Source organism: Lissotriton vulgaris, chromosome 2_1 (assembly GCF_964263255.1).
Source record: "Lissotriton vulgaris chromosome 2_1, aLisVul1.2, whole genome shotgun sequence".
NCBI lineage: Eukaryota > Metazoa > Chordata > Amphibia > Caudata > Salamandridae > Lissotriton > Lissotriton vulgaris.
This window is the reverse complement of record NC_141687.1, coordinates 575,552,090-575,571,899: the sequence shown is the minus strand read 5'-3', so window position 1 is coordinate 575,571,899 and position 19,810 is coordinate 575,552,090. Positions and strand designations below refer to the sequence as shown.

Below are 19,810 nucleotides of genomic sequence, written 5' to 3'. Positions count from 1 at the left end.
AGAATCGGCAGAACACTCAGCTGCGTGATGACCCCCTCCTCTTATCAGCAGGTCGAGGACCTCTATTGTGGAAGTGTATGAGGGTGGGATTGACACGAGGATTACGGGGATGTCTTTTTCCTTGTTGTTCACAATGTTCTGATTGTAATAAAGAAAGGTCACATGCCATAAACCAGTGTATAAGAGGCCAGGCCTCCGAGAGGCTGTTAGAGCACCTCGAGACGATACCTTGTTGTCTGATCTGATGTGTTCTGCTCCGTCGGAATAAAAACTTCTGTTTCCTGCCTTCTGGTCTCCGGCGCCTGCCTCATTGCTTGGTAATTTGAATGGTACAAAGGCGGTTAGCGCCGGGCAAATCTTGAAAAAGGTCTTAGCCCTACCCTTTTTCTACACTAACAGGAGCTGATTTACCAGCTTTGGAAGTGATGGAGTCGTTAATACTGGATGAACATGGAGTGCTGAATCTCGGAAGAGATCAAGTAGAAAGGACAGTATCTCTTGGTTTCAAACAAGAAAAGGAGGACAGTCCATTTAAACCTACATCTCAATTCTTACCCCAGTTACCACATGATGCTATAGATATTTTCTCTGTTGCAGTAGTAAGAGATCTTCAAAAACTCAGACAACGAAGTAATGTTCCAAGGAAGGATAATGTGACGCAAGAACAACGTAAAGCCTTGGATCAATTGAAAGAGGATAAGCAGATAGTGTACAAACCCTCAGACAAGGGAGGGAATATTGTCCTTCAAACAAGGGACAATTATAATATGGAGGCACTGAAACAGCTGTCTGATCAGACTAACTATCAAGTCGTCACACACAACACATATCTAGAAAGTATCCAACGATATCATGATCTCATACAACTGTGGCTGAACAAATCAATGTTAAGCATGGATGAATTTTTGTATCTCCGGTGTCTGAGTCCAGTGGTTTCGACTTTTTATCACATCCCAAAGATCCACAAAGACTGCAGAAATCCACCGGGAAGACCTATCGTTTCTTCTCAAGGAGGATTGACAGAACACATCTATTTTCATTGATTTTTTTCCTTTTTCCATTAGTCAAAGAACTGCCAGCATACATCAAAGACTCTCGGGACTTCATTAACAAATTTGAGAATATCCATTGGGAGGAGGAGTGTAAGCTTATCGTCCTAGACATCACTAGTCTATACACTCGTATAAATCATGAACATGGACTGGAAGCTATCACACACTTTCTGAATAAAAAATCTCTGAAGTACACTGAGCATAACAAAATGATTCTACAATTCACAGAGTTTTGCCTAACGAACAATATATTCATGTATGGAAATGTATATTATCGGCAGATCTCTGGTACTGCGATGGGCACCTGCTTCGCCCCCCAGTCACGCGAATTTATTCGTGGGCTGGTGGGAGGAGCAGGTGTCCAAAGCAGGCGGGGGAATTGATATGAGCAGGGTAATCACCTGGTACCGCTATATTGATGACTTGTGTATTGTGTGAAACGGGACAAGTGAAACAGCTAATGAGTTCATCACTAGTCTGAATAACAATGTCATCAATTTGCAATTTAGCGGGGAAGTCAGCTCTAGCTCAGTGAACTATCTGGATCTGAAAGTGAGCGTTATTGACAACAAACCCAGTGTATCATTGTACCGTAAACCCACGGCTGGAAATTCGGTACTCCATGCGGATAGCAATCATCCACCCAAACTAGTTAGGAGTATCCCGTATGGTGAACTTTTGCGTTTGAAACGTAATTGTACATTAGAGGCTGATTTTAAGATTGCAGCCAGAGCCAGCTTGAGAAGGTGTGAGAACAGAGGGTACAATCGGGACTTTCTGGAAACAACCCTTAAAAGGGTGGAAAGAATTCCACGAGAAGGTCTCTTGAGAGAGAAGAGCAAGGATGTGGACAATAAATTCAGGATGATAACCACATACTCCAAGGATGCCAATGCAATTAATAAGATCATGAGGAAGCATTGGAATATCCTCAAAGCTGATGATATCATCGGTTCTGATATACCTGTGGTCCCCTTGATCACATATAGAAAAGCCAGATCACTTAGAGATAACCTAGTTCAGAGCCATTTTGAAGCAATTCCTACCACAAGTAACACTCTAAGGGACCTTAGAGGGTTTTATCCTTGCGGGAAATGCAAGGCTTGTGCAGGCAGCAGACGAACTCCTAAATATGAAGTCATAGGACTTGAGGAACCTAGGCTCATAAAGAAGTTCATCACATGCAGTACTACTTACGTGGTTTACTGCTTGGAGTGTGCCTGCGGGCTAAAATATATAGGAAGTACGATTAACAGCATCAAAATGAGAATCCTGGAACATCTTAGGGCTATTGCTAAGAAAGACCCGACCTACCCGGTCGCGAGGCATTTTGCAGAACAACATGACAGCAATAGGGAACACCTAAGATATTATGGTATCGATACAGTACCTGCAGATATCAGGGGAGGAGACAGGATAAGAAAGTTACGCAGACTCGAGTCAAGATATATCATCGACCTTGGGACTAAGGCTCCCAGAGGGATGAATATGGGGGAAGAATTATCAATACATTTAGGAGACTGAAAACATTGAATAACATATAAGTGTATATGATGAAATTACTGTTTTGATACTTGTTAAACATGCCGAGTTTATATAAGTAATTGTATTTTTGTGGTCACTTAAGCACTTTGAGGAATTGACTGGTTTAGCCGATACACGGCCAGATTAACCTAGAAATTTATAATTATGCCGATACAGGCCTTTATGTTAAACTAAGTTCGAGGTTTATGCATATAATGCAATGTGACTTAATGAATTTATTGATGCAATGTCGATATTTCAAACGATCTTACATTTAGCATTGAACATTTTTACATTTCAATATAGAAAGTGCGAAAATGAATTGTATTTAGACATGTTAAGATGGCGCCCATCATTTGGTGAGCGTACAGTCCCTCTTCAGTTTTTGGTAACTAAGTGCAACATGTGACCTTATGACATCAATGATTTTAAATATGGCGCCTTTCTCGCCAGAGAACTGAACAACATTTGAGTAAGGCAGTAGCCGAAACGCGTCATGTTGTGGCTGCTATTATTTTGAAAAATAAATCGTGCTGAAACGTGGATACCCCCATGAGTGCTTTATTCATCCAAAACGGGAGAAGGAGCGTATATGCAAGCATGGGATCAACAAAACCAAATATACTGTCCCTTTTTCAGAAACCCCAAGAGAAATTTCAAAGCGCCTCAACTGCAAAACAGACTATGCAGTCTATGTGCTTGAGTGCAGTTGCGGGCTCCGGTATGTGGGTAGCACCCGCCTGCCGGTCCATCAACGTGCGCTTCAGCACATTAGAGCCATCAAGAACAAAGACCAGGCCTATCCGGTGGCTAGGCATTTTGAATCAGATCACAATTCCAATCCAGTTCATCTCACATATTTTGCAGTAGATACAGTTTGGCCCATGAAAAGAGGTGGCAATCGAGATGCGAGGCTTCGTTTACTCAAAACCAGATATATTCTGGAAATGAATAGTAAGCAACCGCATGGGTTAAACGCAACTGAAGATTTGTATACGTGTCTGTAAATGATTAGAACCACTTCATATCTTTGAGCATATGCCTCAAACCTGAAGGAAGAGACTTGAAAATAAGACTCAAGCGCTATGTTTAAAATGACAACCTGGGTTAGGATAGCATATAGCTCTGCAAGTTTGAGGCATACTATTAGTAGTGTCATAGATAGTGTGGTTACAAATAATTTGAAGTAGGGATTTTTCATACATGGAATGTAAATATATGTATATTTTTTTGTTTGTGCTAACTGCTCTGTCTGCGAGAAATTCATTCTAAAGTAACATCTGGTTCAGTAATATATACTGCCTTTTCTTTCTGTATGTACTTTTGAGAGCAACATCAATCAAAGAGGGCAACCTTGGATGGCTATCCATGGAAATATTGATAATTCAATATCATATAGAATGACTGTTTTTAATTAGCACATGCACTAGGGGAAAAAAAGAAAAGAAATAATGTAATCATGCACTCACTGATTTGACTAATAACCAAAGAGTTCAGTAATGATTTTTTCAATGAAGTTGATGCTCACATGAGCTTTATTCTTTCAAATAATATTTGATGCTGCCCACTTGGGCTTTATTCAAAACGTTTTGATATTGTGCATACCGTATTTGAGAGTGAACAAAGTAATCTATAACTAGAATGAATGGAGTAGAGGATTTGATATTTTCTCACTACATGTCACTAAAGTATTTATACAGTTATAATGAAATACAATGGGAAACTGGTTTGTTTTTTAAAAATATCTAAATACCTATTTATTTATATATTTTTTATACATTTTACGGTTGCACAAATATAATGTATAATGCAATATTATTTCTTGCATCCAAGCATGTGAAACAAAGTATTTTTTCCATGTTGTTCACTTCTTGAAAAACATAACGCGCGCACTGGCACTTTAAATCTCGGCACTTGCTCTCAGCAACTCGTCATGTGACCAAGCTTTACAAGAGGCGAAACGCGTAATGGCGGCGGCAGGCTTGCTGGAGAATAAACACTTCAATTGAGCACGCAATCTGGGTCTGTTCCTTCGTCATTTACAAGTTGTGTGCTGGGGCGGCTGCTTCAGCCAGTGTGACGAACTTACGTTCATATATATATATATATATATATATATATATAATATATATATCCTTGAGGGTTGGCGATAGGGAGCAGCAATCACGGTATATCCTCATGCGTAATAGTAAAATCCTGTTTGGCCTCAACTCGATGAAGAGCTAATTTCGCATCTGTAATTATATTTATTTACCCGCACCCCTGCAGCCTTTCTAGTGCAAAATTAAAAAAAAAAAAAGTATTTCACCTTTTGCCATCAGTTTAAAGCGTTGGATTGTAGTTCAGACACAGTCTTTATGGTATGATTTCGAAATTCTTGAATATGGTCTACATGTAATAGGTACTTCGAGTGTATGAGCTTAGTATGCAGCTGTAACACATCATTGGGGTTTACCAAATCTATATATAGCCCACTTGGGCCTGATATAAAGTATGTGTTGGCACATGGGAATAGCGCTTTCTACTTAGCCTTATATTGAGTCACTGTATCAGGTATTTGGAAACCAACATAATTTTGAGGACATGGTACCTTACACATCTGTATAACTCTGTAACCCCTTTGTTGAATGGAAAATTTGCATTAGCACACTGTTGATTCCACACACTATTGCCATACCATGGTTTGCTTACAAATTGTACTGTACGTGTGACTTACAATCCTTGATTAAAATTTATAACGCTTAATTTTTATAACCAATGCTGTCTTTAGAATGAGTCACATATATCTATTTATACATATTTTGTATTCCTACTTGCATTATGAACATGCCTGTAAAGTACTGTTTCTGTTTCTTTTATGTCCATGTTAGTAACATGGTGTCCATGGCAACAGTTTATAAACTTTATCTCTAATGGCGCTGAACTGTGTGAACAAGGCGGTACGTCCACCGAAACTATATATATATATATATATATATATATATATATATATATATATATATATATATATATATATATATATACATACATATACAGAGAAGACACAAACCCCTCAGAATTAGGCACCAATGGTATTTTATTTGGGAACAACATAGACCGAGCACACCACCAAGTAAATATATAACTGACTAAACACAGTCAGTACAAAATAATACACAAAATGCATCAGTTATTTGTCCAGCAAATGGTCCTTCATCACAGTCGTTAGATTTCAAGTAACATTGATTCTGCCACAGCCAACCATAGCCATCTTCTGTCTGTCGATTTATTTTATTTGGCCTTCAAATCTGACGCGTTTCGGAATATGAATATATATATATATTTATTCATGGGAGAGCATACAATATTCAAGGGGCTACCAGAATGTCCTTCCCTATGCGTTTCGTGAAACTAATCACTTCATCAGGGGTTGCGGGCATTTGTGAGGGAGAACACACCTTCTTTAAATTACTTTTCTCCAGCCCAGGTGGGCGTTGCCACTCCCGTGGCCTGCTGGTCTTTGGAGTTCTGTCTTTACATTACCCAGTGGTGCGCCGTGCTCTCACTCTTAATAAAACAAAGTTCATGAGCCCAAGTGGGTTGCTCCGCACTGAAAGGACTTGTCATGCCTTTACAGTCCTCCAAGGTACCAACCTGTTCCTCTTGCCTCAGCGCCGGTTGACACCAAGGCGGAACTGCACGAAGTGCAGCGGGGCGTTTCTCGCGGCTCAGGCGGGGCCGCATTCACATCCAACGACGAGTTGCCTGCTGTAAGAAACACCCATCACAGGTAAGTTCAGTTTTCGCCGTACTTTATTCATTGGAGGGCATACAATATTCAAGCGGCTGCCAGTGCCTCGCACAAGTAGAATGTCCTTCCCTACGCGTTTCGTGAAACTAATCACTTCATCAGGGGTTCCCGACATTCAAGTGATATCAGAGCGGGTCCGCACAGCGATGGGCCTCCATACACAACTTCGGGCAAGCCGTTTAACATCCATCAAAACAGGAAACTACAAATTTGACGGAGGCCTCAGAAAGTAATGGAATCAGCTCGTTTATTCAATCAGGCAACTTGCTGGTATAGCGCTTTCATGAAACAAAGTCACACAGTGATGCGCCGGACGCGTTTCAGGTTTTAAACTCCCTTCTTCAGCGGCGAATTTTCAGCATGTCTGAACGGCGCTGTACATGAATGTCTGGATTGAGGGAGAAAGTCGGACAGGTGCCTTTGCAGGGAGCTGCCTGTTCAAGCTCTATAAGGCAACTACAAAGTACGACATCAGCCTTTCAGAATGCAAGTCAGCTCACTTGGGATTTATTTATTCATGTATTGAGCAGACATTGACAGCGCGCCCACTGAGGCATTACGAACTTGCACTACAGATCCCACAAGGCCTACACAGGCCACGCCTAGCAGGGAGGGGATTGTCAATATTTAAGTGCAATGTACAGCGCCGTTCAGACATGCTGAAAATTTTCTCATACCTTTAATTAGGAGCATTGTGCACGACCAACGAAAAAGCTCCTGGTTCCTCCCTTTTGAGTAACCAAGGTAGTAACGCACCCAGAATAACCCCTGCTCACCCGATTCAGGAGTTCTAATGATCCTCCAGGTGTGGCAAAACCTGGGGCAAGGGATTACACATGGCACGCTCAGCTGGGACCTCGCTGGGCCCCCGTGTTGTAAGCAGTCAATGGCTACTGCCTGCGAACCAACGGGGCAGCCGCTCCTCCTGTGAGACACGCACTCCAGCATAGAAGCAATGTTGTGTTTCAGAGAAAAGTGCAGCGCCACAGAGCAACTGCAATGATGTTGGGCAGCCCGGTCCCTTGGGCATGGGTGTGCACTGGCTCTGAGACCTCACAGTGCCCCCGGTAACACCACACTGCCAGCGAGAATCCCTCCACGGCCCTGTCCACAGCGGGACGGCAGCGGAGTTCTTCCGCTTTCTCTTGGCCCGCTGATAACTTTGTCAGCCAACGGTGCAGTCTGTCTCCAGGTCAGAGCCCCACCCACTGCTGACGTCGCCGGAGGCGCCTCAGCCTCTTTCTCGCCGATTTCTGGGGCTTCCTCTTCACTGCTTTAGCGGTAATGATCCCTTGTCAGGGATGTGCCTCAGCACGGCTGCTCCCTCTCTGAGGCTGCATGACTTGGCCCTTACACACCGGCTGCTGGGGAGAGGGAGAGCATGTCCTTTCCTCAAGCTCTCCCCTTCCTGGAACCGTGAGGGACAGTGCAGCGATGCACAGGCTGGGGGGAGCCCGCACTAACTTTATGAAACAGCGCTCCCCACTCACTGGGATGGACACAAAAAGAGCTCCTCATGTGCTTTACTCTTAAAATAAAAGAAGGAAAAGTAATTTGTCCATCTCCTGTAGGGGCAGCTGCTGCAAGCCAACCCTACTCGTTATACTATAGAAAAGGGGTAGCGCTCCACACAGCTCTTCAACTCTCCTTTTAGGCAGGTTACTTTTAGATCTGATATAGATCTCTTCTGAAGTCTTTGATTTCCCTGAGACTTCCAACAGGAGGCAAGCATACATAAACCCTTGGAGATTCTTCACAAGCAGGATACTACAGCAGGGCAAAAAGAGTCAGTCCTTTTCCTACACCATAGACAGAAGCAGCAACAGCAGCCCAGCCCACCCTTCACTCAGCAAAGGCAGCGCTCCTGACACAATCTTTCGCTCTTCTTCTTGGCAGAGTCTTCCTGTTCCTTTAAGTAAACTAAAGTCCTGGGGTTTTAGGTCCAATGCTCTGCCTGGGGACAGTGTCTTTATTCATGGCTGAATGGGTGTCCCCTGCCATGTCTGCCCTGTCAAAAAGCTTAGGTGAAAACTCTGTTGAAATGTCCAAAGCAAGATCAGAAAATGATTCCGAAAAATGCCAGTCAACATTACCAATGGTACTTAACTGGCTGCCCCTGCTCAAAGAAAGAGGTGGAAAGATCATATTTAGAGGTCTTTCTAGGACATGGGGGACAGAAAATTAGACTAGAAGTGGCAGTGGACACAATCTTCCAAAAGCCAGAAATAGAATTCTTTATTGAATTCCGTAACAGCGGAGGCGCTGTTTCCCAAACTAGTTGGCACTAATGGGTTGCCACAGGGACACCAAACAGAAGATGGTCCTTCATTTCAAGGTTGAGACTTCACTAGGAGGCTTTGGATATCCTGCACCACAAATCACCAAGATATGGTCACAGAGAGCTGCAGAGGTCTTCAAATTAGACACCTAACTCATCCTCTCCCTCACCAAGGAACACAACATCACCAGGCACATCTTCCAAGAAGGTATAAAAGCTGTTGCAACCTGGATGAAGAGCAGCTGCCTGAAACTCAACTCGGAAAAAACAGAAGTCCTCCTCCTTGGCTCCATCCCCTCTGCAAGGGATGACACCTGGTGGCCCCCCGCCCTCGAAAACCCATCTACCCCAACGGACCATGCACGTAACCTCAGCATCATAATAGACTCAACACTCACCATGAATTGCCAGATCAACGCCGTCTCCTCCGCATGCTTCCACACCCTCCGCATACTACACAAAACATTCAAGTGGATCCCCCCTAGCTCCAGGAAAACAGTCACTCACGCCCTTGTGACAAGCAGACTGCATTACGGCAACACCTTCTATGTCGGAATCAACAGAAAACTCCTCTGCAATCGCCAGACCGTCCAGAAAGCTGCAGTCCGATTGATCCTTGATATCCCACAGCACAACCACATCACCCAACACCTCAGCGACCTCCACTGGCTATGGGTCATCATATGAACAAAACACTATTAGGATAATTAATTATACATTGTGTATGTGATGTTTTGTGGAGCACACTTATTGCTTTCTGGCCTCTTCACAGTGCTGGTCTGCCAGATAGAAGATACAAAAATAGGGTTACATTTTGCAGTCAACAACGATTGTCTGAATGGTCGACAATTATTTTGTTTATTCACAAAGAATGAAATGTCCATAGGCTGATGAGACAAACCCTCCTAGCAGAGAGGGGTAGGGGTCCCCCTGTCCGTTTGTTGAGATGGTTGGGCTTGCTAGAAGATGGCACTTACTCACTGGACCAAACATTGTTCCAATAAGTACACATCGAATATATGCAAATGAGATGACCAATATATGACGCTTTACTCTGCTTTGATCGTCCTCCTAAAAATAGAAGCAATTTGCTGTTAGGGAAATCTAGTTAGTGAAATATTCTCTCTTTGTGTTTCTCAGTTGTAATACTGCTGCCTGCTAATCTCCCTCGTTCTTTTTTTTTTTTTTTTTTTTTTTTTTTTTTTTTTATCCTTGCGCGCTTCATGCCGCCTTTTACCCACCAGCACGAGGCCTGCAACCACGGACATGTGGCAGTCGTGGAGCTGTTGCTGCAGCACCGGGCATTGGTGAACACGACGGGTTACCAGAACGACTCTCCGTTACATGACGCAGTCAAGAACGGACACACCGCCATAGTGAAGCTACTTCTGGCGCATGGAGCCTCGCGGGAAGCTGTGTGAGTAGATCCAGACACCATCATCCTCCAAGTCTCGAGGATGGGAATGCCTAAATCGTTTACTTGTTAGTATTTCTTTATTGTTGGCCTGTCACTGTAGCCAATAACTTGATTTGGTAGATATTTACACCCTCTGCATTAGTCTGAAGGCATTAATCCAAAGAAACCCTCATACTGTCTGTCCTCTTTCTGATATGGACAAACTGAGCAGCATTGAGTTGGCAAATAGGAGTTTGTGTACTTGATTTGCACGTTTTGCCTCTTTTCGAAGCAGCTGTCCCCTTTGCACACTCTGCTAGTGTATTGATTCATTTTGATTGTATTAAACTATTTGGTTCCACCACACTTCAGAATGAAAAAAATGTGCTTCATTGGTGCTTTCTTAATTCTTGTATATTCTAAAATATCTGAACAGTTCATATACTGACATTTAAAATGTGTTGTGTGCTAGAAAAAAAAATAACCTATACAGCCTTTCTCCAGTACACCCACAGTCTCCAGCATGATTGTCACATCAATCCTCTGACTTTGACGTCAGAGAAGGAAAAGCAATCACCAAGCTTCCTCAAAAGATAGAGCCTGGCTTATACTGCTGTCTTTGAAAGCAAAGCAAATGTGGCAAGATAAGAACAACATTTATATGCCTGTTTACAGAAAGTGAGCACTTGTGGAAGAATACAATATACAGGCTATGTTCCACGGGAGAGACAAAGACATACTCGACAGTCTAATAAAGCCAGCAAGTAGAAGGCAAACACCTGTGAGTGACTGAGCACTTTTTGCCGATGTTAAGCAGTGGACGGAATGCATTCCCAGGGAAATTTTCCGAATTTCCCCAAGAAGTCTTTGGAAACCAGACAGCTTCGCTGTCAGGTAGTCTTCGACCTAACAATGAACTACTGTATCCCTGTGGCACACTTCTAAACACTAGATTCTATGGAGCTTCACCGATTTATAGGCCTGTCCTGCAGGCAAGACCTTGTAGCGAGGATCCAAGCATAAAACAGCCAGTAGTACCCATCGATCCAAGAGCGGGAATCTTTTTGGGACCTTGTACTCAAAATAGTCAGAGGAGAAGCCCTGGAATGCTGTGGCAGAAGGCTTTCTCCTGAAATGAATGAAATAAAAGCTGCTGGCCTTTATCCCGTCATCTTTAATCTCCTTTGCAAAGGTGGAATTGAAGATGACGGCACAGGTGCGGTTTGTGAGTCTTGCTCCTTGCTCCTCTGAGCTTTTACCTTCGAGCTGCATTGCTAGGTCTAGAGTCCTACGGTGTAAGCCTTGGCTGATTGGCAGGACTCTGTGTGGTACTTAATTTAAATGTAACTAGTTGCCAGTGGTGGCCGCTTTGGAAAATTAGTGGTAAGGTGGCGGGAGGGACATAAATTTAAAAAAGAAATATTAACAAATAAAGTTCACTTACCTGAAGGACCGCAGAAATCTCCGTCCTCTTTTCTTGGCAGCACGGAAGCACACAGGTTTGCGTGTCATCACATTACAAGATGTCCCTCACTGCCCAGTCCTGACGAGACCCCCACCCTAAGGGTCGAAACGCCGTCGACGCACTAGGAAATGAACCATATTAACACAGTGTCTATGAATGTAGATCGCCACTGATCAACAACTGGTTAAATCATTGCCTTTGGTCATTTTCCTTGTAAATATCTATAGTTGAAACCTGTATAGTTCACTCACTTTCACACGTTTTTTTGTCTCACTCACAGTATCACTTGGGACACATTGCACTTTTGTATATTGTGTGTATGTCGCAGACCTAATTACAGTACTATCTGTCCTGTTTGAAATATAAAAAAACGTTATAAACTGGTACATTATTGTTTCTTTCTTTTGCCAACCTCCCTCTAAGAATTGAATTGTCATTCAGCTTGTTACACTTATTAAGTATTTTTTTTAAATAATATGCCACAGGAACCATTGTTTTCTGGATCAACGCATAACCCTGGTTCCGTCGTGAGTAGGGTTTCCCTTGTCCTCTTTTTCGTCTCTTTGATTGAGAAGCCCATATTAATGGGGGCTCTATCGACCCAGGAAAAGCCACAGGTAAGCCGGCTCGAAATGTATCAACACGACGCATCTGGGGAGGCCGGGGCGTCGTTCAGTCAACTGACGGTCTTACGTTTGTGTGCTCACCCTGCCCTTCAGCTGCATATGCGCGCGGTGCGGGGCTGTAATTTACAGCCTGCTTCCTAATGGACCATGGCTCTTTATTATGCGGCTGGCGTGCTGCAACTTGGCTGCAGCAAAAAGAGCTGCATTGTGACAGCTTGATCGGGGGAGTGCCTATATTTCTTCAAAAGCAGCTGGACATTCTTTGTCGGCAAAATTAAAGGTTATTATTTTCGGTTCGGTTGCTGCTTTGAACGAAGCGATATTTTCCAGAGTAATATTTCAGAACTAAAAGAACTTTACCAGATTATGCAAAGAGGCAAGCGACTTGATGCAGCAATGTACCAGGATTAATAAGCGGGAGGCCCCTATAGAATAAGCATCAGATTTACCCTTGAATTCCACTTTCACCCAATATGCATTTAGGGCCTTAATGCAAGGGTCCCGTTAACCCCCCTCATAACTACCCCCACCTTTTTCATGAGTTACTAATACTAGGTCAGCCAGTGGCTACATGGTATGGCGGAGTTACCGCACATTACAAATGGGACCCTGAAGGTCCCCTTAGAAATGAAGTATTACCCGAGAAATCTGTTGTTCCAGTCCCGATCCTCCACCCCTCCCTGTAATTCTCCATTTCCCCGTTGTTAACACCGAGACCCTGTGAAACCTAAAAGATCCGTAGAGTCACCACAGATCTTGTAATCTTCATACAGGCAGTAAATCATGTTGCCACCAGATTGACATTAATGTGGACATAGTAATGACTAACCAGCCCCTTGGTAATTCCAAATTGACGTTGCCAAAATACGTGGTGACAAAATAGGATTTGGATGGCTCCGTCACAGTCCATGCGCTGTACAAGATAAGCTTTTAGTGCTCCCTATGAAATGGAAGTTTTAAATCTTTTACAGATATTTGTCTGGGCATAGCTCACGTAATTCCATGTAGCGCCATCACGTTGAATTATCTAAGAATTCAGCGAGATCCACGGAATTAAAGCGAGAAGAGTAATTCTGCAACACATCCAAGATAGATTTTGCTACAACTCACTACTGGTATTTAGCACTAATTTGCAAAATGGACAGAAGGAGGCATTTTGCCCTAAGAAACAGCTCTAAATGCAGCAGAACACGAATAACGAGCAGATAGACGTTCGCACTCACATAATGTGCTATTGCTGTAGGATTATTTCTCCCAAAATTACTAAACATTCCAATATGACTTACGTATGCAAGTGACTTCCCTGACTCTAAAAGACAGCGAATAAATATACACTTTATACGTTTGCGCTATTCTGGCTGACTAGGGCATCTACAGACGGGTGAAAAGAAGAGACGAAAATCATAGAACTTCTAAATAAACACCCAATAGAAACAATAGGCCTTGATTCTTAAATGTTTTAATTTAAAACAAGGTGTCATCTATAGTCTAAATCAGCTGGTAAATCCGCTCGTTCTTTATTGCTTCAGTAAAAATCTTCAGAAATGGAGCTCCATGTTTCATGGCTCACAGTGTGTCTTTTCTTCAGATTATATGTGCACGCCAGATCCCAAGCTTTTGTATCCAACATGCGGTAGATGGCATTTATTGCGCTTTCTGCACGCCGCTGCACAATTCCCTTTCTGTACTTCATTGCGGACTGATACAGCACAAAGTGGGTGGTAGATTGAAAACAAACCACGGAAATCCTCCACAACCCTAAGGACGAAAAAAGAAAAGACTGGAGTCTGGGGGGCTAACCTCATAAATCAAAAAGCCGTTAGCCGTAAAGATTAAATACATTCTGGATCATGGTCCACCCCATCAACAATCGTTAAGACTAAACTCTTCCTAGAGTAAAAAAATTGTTTCCAGAAAAGGGGGCACAACAAATAGGGCCAGGTATAGGGTGGATCGGGAAGGTGAAGGGCCAAGGAATCCGCAATCTAATTGCTGGAAACTTGCCGACGCAAAGCATGTGTAAAGTTTCCTGTGTTGAGATATCCTAGAGCCCGAAGAAAGTGGGCGAAAGAGATCTAAAATAAGCATATTCCCTAACCAGGAAACATTGAGTCACTGACCTGCAACAAAGATGCATAATATATTTGAACTTCTTGGTTTCCTCTTAAGACGTTTCAATCCTTTTATGATACAGCATTTCTGAAGTCTCCGACAGGGTTATCCATAGACCAATCAAGTGTAAATGTGTTGCAAACGGTTATTGGCTGCTTTTAATTACGGAGTCATAAGGGTTTGATCTTTTTTCTGGACACATTCTTGATTGACTATTTATGATGGGCAATAATGGTGTTTGTGGAGCTCTTTACTGAAAGTTTTGTCCCTGGAGAGCTCAAATGTCATTGTCATGTATTCATTAAGTTGTATCTTTGTCCAGAGGACAGTAAAACATGAGAACGCAAGAAAGTGTATATACAAAGTAAGCCACATTTCACCAAAGCTCTTACACCAATTGACCTCAATAGGGATTTCCGATTAAAGTCATTCCTTAGGTATCAAAAATCTAGTGATGTTGGCTTCGATAATTGTGAAGCACACAAGGACATAAGTGAGGAAAGGCCAGGAATTTTAAATATCTTGCTTGTGCCACTTCATACACAAATCAAGTCTTGACTGGTCTTAGTTTCATCTTTTTGAAATAACAAGGATCATTAGTTTTGGGGGAAAACAAACTTCTTGCATCTAAACTTGGTGTTAAAGATGAGAATAAGAGGGAGGAGCTACGGGCCTGCACAAGATGGCCGCGTAGACTCTTGGCTCCGCCGAGTCCGTCCACCAGCTCCAAAATCCTGAATGCCATCCTGCCTCCCGGGCCTCGGAAATTGCGGGGGAGGTGGAGCGGTGCGGGTGGAGCTTCGGCCGAAGATTTGGTGAGGCGCAGTTCGGGAGATGTGCCCGCTCAAAACTCGGGGCCTACCACCAGCAGAGACCAGGGACCGGAGTTGAAAGTCCGGCCGCCCCGGAGTTGAATAACACCTGGGACCCGAAACCGGAAGTGTCCGATCGGGTCCCCTCTGGAACGACGCTAAGGCTGGCTGAGGCTGTGGACTAACTGGCAGGTGAGGCGGTCGGATGCTTCCCCAAACCCCCCCCCCTATCACCCGCCAGCCCCTCCCCTGTGCTGAGTGATCACCGATCGGAAGGTCTCAGAAGTGGCATCTACTGAGAAAGATATTGGGGAAGGGTGCATAGCAGCGTGATAGAGGCAGTGGATGTATTGTGCTGCGAGGACTGCACACCCGCACCCTAAATGACTCCCTGTGCTCCGTGGTGGAATAGGCGAACCTGGGGGGTGCCTGATAAGCCCTCCGTGGACCCTGCTGTTCAGCTTGCCCTTTCCAGTGGCGACATAAAGAGGGACCCGAAGTCAATTGCGCAGACCTGTATTGCACTAGTGGCGGAGTGGCCCTGCTTGGCCTGGTACACAGGGACTCCCGGAAGATCCAGAGAGAGGCGGCAGAGGAGCCCCTGTGGGGTTGGCTGGACTGAAAATGAACGGCAGATTAAATGGCGGCCAGGTAGGATGGAGAGAAGAACCCCTCGAGATCACAGAGAGCCCCTAAACTAATACAATCTAATAAGCTGGACCGCTATACCCAGCCTAAAAACTCGCTTTCTGGAGCGGGTTCCCCTACGGTGGCCTCTGGGGCGAGACCTGACAAAGAGGGGGAAGTCACGCTACAAGATATTATGGGTGCCATAGATGGAGTTAAGTCCTCCTTGGGTCAACAAATGGAGACTATGGATGCCAAGCTACAAACTGTCTCTATAGAAGTTAATCTTATACGGGCGGATCTGACTAAGGTCAATGAGAAAGTCAAAGCCTTGGACATTAAAACATCTAGTCTGGTTGATGATGTCACCCAGCTCCAGCAGGAAGTACGAGTGCTCCGAACCTCCCATGAGCAAGCAGAGCGCAAATTGGATGAGTATGAAAGCAGAGCCCGCAGAAATAATGTACGAATAATTGGTGTTCCGAAGAGATCAGAGGGGCCCACACCTGACCTATTTGTGGAGAGACTCATCCTCAACCAGCTTCAGCCCAAGGGCCTCAGTAAGCTTTTCACCGTGGAGCACATGCACAGGGTGCCCAGGGGTTGGCCGAGACCGGGGGCACCGCCGCGCCCACTGATCGCAAGGATGCTGAACTTTCGTGATAGAGACCTTATCTGCAGACAGTCCGAGTTGGTGGTCCTGTCCGGATTGAAAACACTGCTATCACCTTCTCTGGGACTTCACGCAGACAGTAAAGAAGCAACGTCCGAATTTTCTGGCAGTTAAAAAGAAACTACGTGACAGAGACTTGAAATATACCATGATGTTTCCTGCGCAGGAGAGTGGAGGCACAAGAGTGGAGGCACGTGGGAAGGTGTCGTTTTTCGATAATCCTGAGGTGGTATCTGACTGGCTGGACACTCTCACTGTGGACGGAGCGGAGTCATCGGGTCGGAGGAGGAGACGGGGCCAAAACAGGAGTGAGAATATTCTTGCACCTCTTGTACCCCCTTCTCAGGAACTTGAGCCAGGACTGAGTGGAACCTGAGACTATCCTGACTTTTGCGGAATGATTGGATTTGGGGCTCAGGGGGTTATTGTTGTTGGGTGGGGTTCGGGGCAGTGGTGATGGGACGGGATCCTCCTCTAGTGTTTATTTCTTTCTTTGAAGTGTTAGGGGCAACAGGCACTCTGCAGTTTTCAGCGGGCAGTTTTGAGCCACTTGGGCAGGGCAGCAGGGAGGTGGGGCAGTTGGGGGGGCATGTTTATGTTTAGTGTTGTTAGACTTATGGTTTCCATCAGCATCAAGTATTGGTCAAGAGGGCAGCGAGTGGGGGGAGGTAAACGGGGCTGGGTACGCAATGGGGTGTAGTGAAATAAGTGTATTGAGTTGGAATGTTAACGGGCTGGGGTGTAGTCCTTCAGTTTCTAAAGAGGCGGGCACCTGATGTGGTACTACTCCAGGAAACCCATTTGGTTGGCAATTCATGTAAGGCAAAGCACATAATGGGTTATAAATTGATTGCACATTCGGGGTTCATCTCGGGGTTGAGAGGAGTGGGTGTGTTGATCCGGAACTCGTTCCCGCTGTCAGTTACCTCTGTGTGGAAGGACGAAGAAGGTAGAAATGTTGGGGTATCGGGCCGATGGGAGGGTCGCGAGGTCACTTTTCTTTCCGTATATGCTCCACCTAGGCTTCAGGCCATGATTTTGGCAGACCTTGGATCGGTCCTCCTATCTCTCCCGGAGGGTCATTTGCTGATGGGAGGTGACTTTAATGCCGTCGTCTCAGGAGATATGGACAGATATCCTCCTCGAGTTCTGGGGCGGGTGGTGTTCTGGTTACCTGACTTTATGGAAGCAATGGGTCTTGTGGATTGTTGGAGGATTCGGCACCCAAACCAGAAGCAATACACATTCCATTCAGGGGCGCATAATAGTCTGTTGCGACTGAACTACTGTCTAGTCCCTGCAGCTCAATCCATGTATGTGGCGGAGGTCAGCCATTTGGCCAGAGGGATTTCGAACCACTCTCCATTATGGGTCCATGTTATAGTGCATCGTGGCTCGGCGGGGCGAGTGGCCCCTATCAGTCCTTGGTATTTGTGTGGCCCCAAGGTTTGTAAGGAACTCCTGGTCCAGCTAGAAGAATACTTTGTCCTAAATGAGGGGTCTGTAGCTTCATCGATATCCTTAAGACTGTGGTAAGGGGGCAGGCGGTGTCATTGATAGCGGGAGTAAAGAGAGAGAAGCAGAGGGAGGTAGTGGAAGTGGAGACTGAGATAGAGTGACTGGAAGGAGAACTGGAGCAAGAAGTGACTCTGGACGAGCTCCATAATTTAAGCCTTAAACAAAACAATTATAAGGTGCTAGTCTCAGATAGGGCGAGAGCCATTGGTAGGGAACAGCAAGGTAGGCTCTATGACCTAAGGGACAAGGCAGGGAAACGTATTGCTTGGCTGGATAGGGAGCAACTGGCTGGCCGTCTTGTCCCTGAGTTGATTACGGAGGAGGGCGAGGAGTTAATAGATCCTCAGTGAATAGCGGACGAATTCGCCAGGCACTTTTGTACTGTCTATACTTCGGTCTCGTCGAAACCGTAGGCTTACTCTCACAGATTGCTCCGTGATCTGCAGCTCCCACATCTTTCTTTGGAAGACAAGAATTTCATGGACAGTGACATTACGGTGGATGAGGTCTCTATGGCTATCCGTTCTATATGATCTGGTAAGGCATCAGGCCCCAATGGTCTCCCTATAGAACTGTATAAGTTTGGGCCAGACCGCCTGGCACCTTATTTAAGAGGAATGTTTCTGGAGTCCAGAGAGGTGGGGACCCTTCCGAGAGACCAGAGGATAGCTTCAATAGTTGTGATACATAAAGAGAGTAAGGTTAAGACCTGTTGTGCCTCATATAGGCCTATTTCCCTGCTGAACGCAGAACCCGAAATTCTGGCCAAGAAATTGGCCAACAGGCTGATAAAGGTCATCACTGAATTGGTCTACCCTGATCAATCGGGCTTAATGCCCCGTAGAAACACAGCTCTGAATCTACGCAGATTGCATGGGGTTTTGGCCAGGGCACGCACGATACGAGAGCTGGCTGTAGTTGCGTCCCTAGACGCAACAATGGCTTTTGACACTGTCGAATGGCCATATTTGTGGGCAGTGTTGGCCAAGTTTGGGTTTGGTCCTGGATTTATTGACTGGGTGCACCTGTTATATTCTGAACCCATGGTGCAAATAGTAGTGAACAATAAAGTTTCAGCCACCTTTCTGTTGGGGCGTGGTACCCGGCAGGGTTGTCCACTCTCCCCTCTCCTTTTTGCCCTGGCAATAGAGCCTCTGGCGGCCTGGATACGCTGGGAACCCTTGATTAGGGGGCTGAGGTGGTCCCCTGAATGGGAGGATCGTATATCCCTATACGCGGATGATATTTCGTTGTATCTGACCTTCCCGCGCAAGTCTCTCATGGTAGTTTGTGATTTCCTTGCCTCATTTGGATGCAACTCTGGTCTCTCTATTAATTGGAGAAAATCGGTTTCATTTGTGCTGAGCGGGGACTCTCCGGTACCCCCTAGGAACTGTCCTATACAACTTAGTAAAGACGGCTTCAAATATCTGGGAATTTTTGTATCTCTGGATCCATCGGGTTGGTATTCCCATAACCTTCTTCCTCCTCTTGAGCGGCTCGGGAGAGACGTATCTAATTGGAAGAAGCTTACTCTGTCATTATTAGGCAGGGCAACATTGTTTAAAATGATGGCTCTCCCACGCTTTCTATACGCCTTGCAGAATTCCTTAGATGTAGTGCCCTCGCGCTATTTCCGTGAGATTGAGGGGCTACAGCGAAGTTTGCTCTGGGAGGGGTGGCCACGCATTGCACAAGCTTACTCTTTCATGGTATGATGGTGGCATCGCCCTTCCGGATATTAAACGCTATTAATGGGTGGTGACATTTGGCTGCAATTAACCACGGTACGTATGGCCGGATTGATGAGCCCGGATACGCAATGGATAGGTGGTTGCTTCCCGGTAATAATTACAATAGAGCCTTATATTCTCGGCCTAATAAAATGCAGTTGACAGGGCCTACTAAACATTCGGTACGCGTGTGGAATGGGGCAA

The 19,810-nt window shown here is 44.9% G+C and overlaps 1 protein-coding gene across 1 annotated transcript in view; it reads left to right on the top strand.

The window, feature by feature from the left end:
* The window catches only part of LOC147730763 (BRCA1-associated RING domain protein 1-like), a 543,323-nt gene that overhangs the window by 365,016 nt on the left and 158,497 nt on the right, over positions 1–19,810 (top strand). Inside the window, exon 6 of the mRNA XM_086955577.1 lies at positions 9,889–10,061. Within this exon, the coding sequence (XP_086811703.1) occupies positions 9,889–10,061 (173 nt within the window). The remainder of the gene's footprint in view (positions 1–9,888; positions 10,062–19,810) is intronic.